The sequence below is a fragment of the Pteropus vampyrus genome, unplaced genomic scaffold (genome assembly GCF_000151845.1).
Source record: "Pteropus vampyrus isolate Shadow unplaced genomic scaffold, Pvam_2.0 Scaffold101, whole genome shotgun sequence".
NCBI lineage: Eukaryota > Metazoa > Chordata > Mammalia > Chiroptera > Pteropodidae > Pteropus > Pteropus vampyrus.
In genome coordinates this window covers 5899913-5905499 of record NW_011888882.1, presented here as the reverse complement: position 1 = coordinate 5905499, position 5587 = coordinate 5899913, and the positions used below count along the sequence as shown (strand labels likewise).

Sequence of the window (5587 nt, the reverse complement as noted above, 5' to 3'; positions counted from 1 at the left end):
ATTACCACCAATGAAATAGAATCGGTAATCAAAACCTCCCAAAAAACAAAAGTCCTGGACCAGATGGTTTCATAGGCGAATTTTACCAAACATTCAAAGAAGAATTATCACCTATTCTTCTCAGACTATTTCAAAAAATTCAAGAAGAGGGAAGGCTCCCTAACTCCTTTTATAAGGCCACCATTACCTTGATTCCAAAACCAGGCAAAGATATTACAAAAAAAGAAAACTATAGGCCGTTATCTCTTATGAACATTGATGCAAAAATCCTCAACAAAATATTAGCAAACTGAATTCAGCAATATATTAAAAATATCATAAACCATGATATTGGTTGGATTTATTCCTGGGATGCAAGGTTGGTTCAATATCCGCAAATCAATTAATGTGATACACCACACTAACAAATTGAAAGATAGACCCATATGATCCTATCAATAGATGCAGGAAAAATGTTCGACAAAATCCAGCATCCATTTATGATAAAAACTCTCAGCAAAGTGGGAATAGAGGGAACATACCTTAACATAATAAAGGCCATATATGACAAAACTATAGCTAACATCATACTCAATGGCTAAAGGCTAAAAGCATTTTCCTTAAGATCAGGAACAAGACAAGGATGCCCACTTTTACCACTCCTCTTCAACGTTGTATTGGAAGTCTTAGCCACAGCAATAAGATAATAAATATTCAGATGTCAGTGGCATTTTTATACACCAATGACAAATTTCCAGAAAGAGAAATTAAGAAAACAATTCCATTTACAATTGCGTCAAAAATTATAAAATACCTAGGAGTCAAATTAACCAAGAAGGTAGAAAACCTGTTTTCAGAAAATTATGTCATTGAAAAAAGAAATCGAAGAAGATACAAATAAATGGAAGCATATACCCTGTTGATGGGTAGGAAGAATTAACATCGTTAAAATGGCCACACTATCCAAAGCAATCTACAGATTCAATGCAATCCCTATCAAAATACCAATCGCATTTTTCAGAGAGCTAGAACAAATAATCCTAAAATTTATATGGAGCCATAAAAAATCTCAAATAGCTATGATAATCCTGAGAAAGAACAAAGTTGGAGGTATCACACTACCTGATATTAAACTGTACTACAAGGCTACAGTATTCAAAACAGCACGGTACTGGCATGAAAACAGATACATTAATCAATGAAACAGAATAGAGAGCCCAGAAATAAATCCATGTCTATACGCTCACTTAATATATGACAAAGGAGGTAAGAATATACTATGGAGTAAAGATAGTGTCTTCAACAAATAATGCTGGGAAAATTGGACAGATACATGCAAAAAAAGATGGTGGACCACCTTCTTACACTTTATACAAGAATAGACTCAAAATGGATTAAAGATTTAAATATAAGACCTGAAACCATGAAACTTCTAGAAGAAAACATAGGCAGTAAACTCTCCGATATTACTAACAGGAATTTCTTTTCAGATATATTTCCTTAGGTATGGGAAACAAAATAAAAAATAAACAAATGAGACTACATCAAACTGAAAAATTTTTGTATAGCAAAGGAAACCATGAACAAAACAAAAAGACAACCGACTGATTGGGAGAAGATATTTGCTTATGATATATCTGATAAGAGGTTAATATCCAAAATATATGAAAAAGTCATGGAACTCAACAACAACAACAAAAAAAAACAATCCAATTTAAAAATGGGCAGAAGACCTGAACAGATACTTCTCCAAAAAGGAAATACAGATGGCTAATAGACATATGAAAAGATGCTCAAGGTCGCTAATCATCAGAGAGATGCAAATTAAAACCTCACATCTATCAGAATGGCTATCATCAATAAATCAAAAAACAAGTGTTGGAGAGGATGTGGAGAAAAGGGAACCCTCATACACTGTTGGTGGGATTGCAAATTAGTACAGCCACTATGGAAAACAGTATGAAGGTTTCTCAAAAAATTAAAAATGGATATACCTTTTGACCCAGCAATTACACTTCTGAGTATTTATCCAAAGAAAACAAAAACAATAATTTGTAAAGATCTATGTACTCCAATATTCATGGCAGCACAATTTACAATAGCCAAGAAATGGAAGCAACCTAAATGCCCATCAACAGACGATTGGATAAAGAAATTATGTTTCATATATACAGTGGAATATTACTCAGCCATTAAAAAAAAATGAAATCCTACCATTTGCAATGACATGGATGGACCTAGAGTTTATTATGCTGAGTGAAATAGACAGAGAAAGATAAATACCATATGATTTCACTTATATGCAGAATCTAAGGAACAAAAAGAACAAACTAATCAAAAACAGACTCACAAATATAGTGGACAATTTGGTGATGGACAGAGGGGAGCGGAGTTGGGCGGCTGAGAGAATGGGGTGAAGAGTTAAAGAAGTACAAATTAGTAGTTGATATTTCTAAATTATGAAATCAGAAAACTGGAAGCAGTAGAATGGAGTCAAAGACGCTTCATAAACCCTCCTAAATTCTAGGAACAAAACTAGGACTGAGACAAGGGCTAAATATGTTTGATGCTACTACAAAAATAATATTCACTGGGTTGACAGTGATGTGTGATAAAGCAAATACAGCAAAATGTTAATTACAGAAACTAGATGGTGAGTACATGGCTATATGAGTGTTTATTGTGTAATTCTTTACATTTTAAGCATATCTGAAAGTGTAAAATTTACCTTCTACGCGAATACATTTCCATGCTTGAGCTATCTGATAGGCTAATGTTGACTTCCCCACTCCCTTAAAAAGAAAGATGTTATTAAAACCCAATAAAACAGCCAGTGAAAAAGATATTCTCATTTTTTAAAGATTCTGTTGATGGTTACTATGTTATCAAGTAAATATTTTTTTCCTCACAAAATAAATGAAAAGTAGACCCTAGATATTTATAGCTTCATTTTTCTCTACTAATTTTCACATTTGCCACTTTATGAAGTGATTTAAATCATTTTTTTAATTAAGAAAATAGGCTTGAAACCAGGAAGCTGTACTGAAATGGTATTATACACTTTTAATTGTCAAATTTTGTATTTTAAATACAAATCATGTATTTAGGTTCATCATTTTATTTCCTTTCTAAAGTTTACAATCATGAATGTTCGACAGAGTTCCATTAACTTCCAAGAACAAAAAATTCCTTCTTAATGGGCATCTTTGAAGAGTACCATATTTTAAAGATATCACTGTAATGACATTTAAATGATTGCTTTTACCATTGATTTTTAAAATTCTATTATGTTTTTACAAACGTAATGAAAGTTATTGGAACCAATTCTTGGTATCTGTCCCAGGGTCCATATAAAATTAAGTCAAGTCCAGGATCTGGCCCCTAGCCTCTGCAGTTCTAAAGAGGCTCTTTAATTAACCAACTCAGGCCCTCTAATGTTGGCTACCAACTAGCTCTCTGGCTGAAAATAACTCTTATGTAGAGGTCCTTATTAGAACTGCCTAGAAAGGCAAGCTATCTTACAACGACCATTTTTAGTCTCTTCTTTGTTTTGTGGAAAGATAATGTATAGGTCCACTGACACTCTGTGGGCAAAGGTGAGGAACCTTGCCTCTAAGTAGCTTCAGATATTAATAGGAGAACCTCCCATTTGTTTCTACAGTGTCCTACCTTCACATATCCAGAGAACCTTGCAACAAATTCCACAGAAAGTTTTATATGCAAATTGAGTCTGCAGTAACCTTGGATCACATATTTGTTGTCATGGTACAGTGCTTTGATAGGTTAATTTTTTGTAATATAAAGCCAAAGATAAATACAATATGGGTTCCTTTTCATTTATAGTATACAAGAAGAGAAAAAGTTATAAATTTACAACCAGCATTATATCAGATTTTAAGTTATACAATGGAAGTCTAACAAACTCAAAAAATTTAGCACACTATATGGTTTTCATTCTTGTATGGTAACAGAAGATTATGATTTTAAGAATAAAAAATTATACTAAATAAGTTAGAAGGGGTAACTTACTGGTTTCCCAAATACAATAAAGCAAACAGGTTTAGACAACATAAAGTCTTTTTCAGTTTCATCTTCATTAAATATATCCACAAAAGGATGCTCTTCTATCTTCTCTTGAGAAGTCATAATACAAAATACTGCAATAAGGAAGAGTAAGACTGTTAAAAGCACCTAATTTAGTTGGAGCAGGTAGGTAGACTAGGGAGAACTGGAATGTCCTGTGAATTTACTTAGTCCAGAAGGTATTTCACATCACTAAACACATGGATTTTTGCCAATAATTGCAAATAAGTTAAACTCCTCTATTAAAATAATAATAGGTTCTTGGTTTGATATAAAAAGCAATAATCCAGCTATAAAAAAGACAGCTAAAACAAAGTGTTCCTGAAAGACTAAATTAAGGGAAAAAACACATATATGAATACATACATATGTTATGATGTGTGTATTTTATTAAAGATCAAATTAAACATGTTATACATACATATACATCCATATTTATTTGTGTATGTGTATGGGTGTAGGGACTATTACTGGCTCTAAAATAAATCCTAATGGAAATTAGAAAATCAATGTAGAACTGAAAAATAATGAGCATAATATATACCAACACTTATAAGGTATAGCTAAAGTAGTATTTAAAAGCCTTAAATACTTAAATTAGAACCAAAGAAAGAGTCTGAAAAGCAATGAGATAAGCTCACAACTTAAGAAGTTGGAAAAAGGAAATCAGAAAAAATTTAAAAATATATACTAAAAATTAATAGAAAACAAACATTATATAGAGGGTCAACAAAGCTTAATAGTGGAATTTGAAACAACATGTAAAAAGAAAACTTCTGTCAAGATTGATCAAGAAGACAGAAGACACAAATAAGCAATATTGCACATTAGGTTTTTTAGAATTGTATTTTCTTGCATCTTGAAACTAAGATTTTTCAATGTTTTTGTTGTTTATTTCTAACTTGTATTATAATCAAGAGAATTATGTTAATTAATTCTCTATGTTATATTAATTCTTTGAAATTTGTTGAAGTTTGTCATACAGCTGAGCACATGGTAATTTTCAAAAAATCCCTTGTATTCTTGAAAAGGATATGCAATTTACATTTGTTTGATACCATGTTCTTTAAATGTTGTTTATATCAAGTTTATGAATTTTATTGGTTAAATCTTCCATAACACTTACTGACTTTTTGCCTACTTAATCAAATCATATTAGATATAGAAAAGAGAAAGGACTATGAAGATAATAATGCTGCAGCTATAGATGATAAGCAGATATCATAAACTAAGTTATCCAAAACAAATTTGAAAACTTAAAACAAAATTGGTAAATTTCTAGAAAAATCAGTTTCTCAAGGAAAAAAAAGAAAACCTGAGGGGTTCTATAACCATTAAGGAAACTGAGTCAGTAACTAAAAATCTTCCCACAAAGAAATCAGATGGTTTTATTGACAAGCTCCATGTCTTACAATCTTAGAAACACTCTTTAAGAGAAAAAAAGTGTAGACTTTCTACATAAATTTATGGGTTCCATATAACCTTCATACCTAAACCAGACAATAATGTGAAAAAGCAAATTATG

The 5587-nt window shown here is 31.4% G+C and overlaps 1 protein-coding gene across 1 annotated transcript in view; it reads right to left on the bottom strand.

The window, feature by feature from the left end:
• Positions 1-5587, bottom strand: part of AK9 (adenylate kinase 9) — a 110864-nt gene that overhangs the window by 98073 nt on the left and 7204 nt on the right. Inside the window, 2 exon segments of the mRNA XM_023533389.1 lie at positions 2708-2771; positions 4009-4136. Of these exon segments, the coding sequence (XP_023389157.1) occupies positions 2708-2771; positions 4009-4125 (181 nt within the window). The 5' untranslated portion in view covers positions 4126-4136.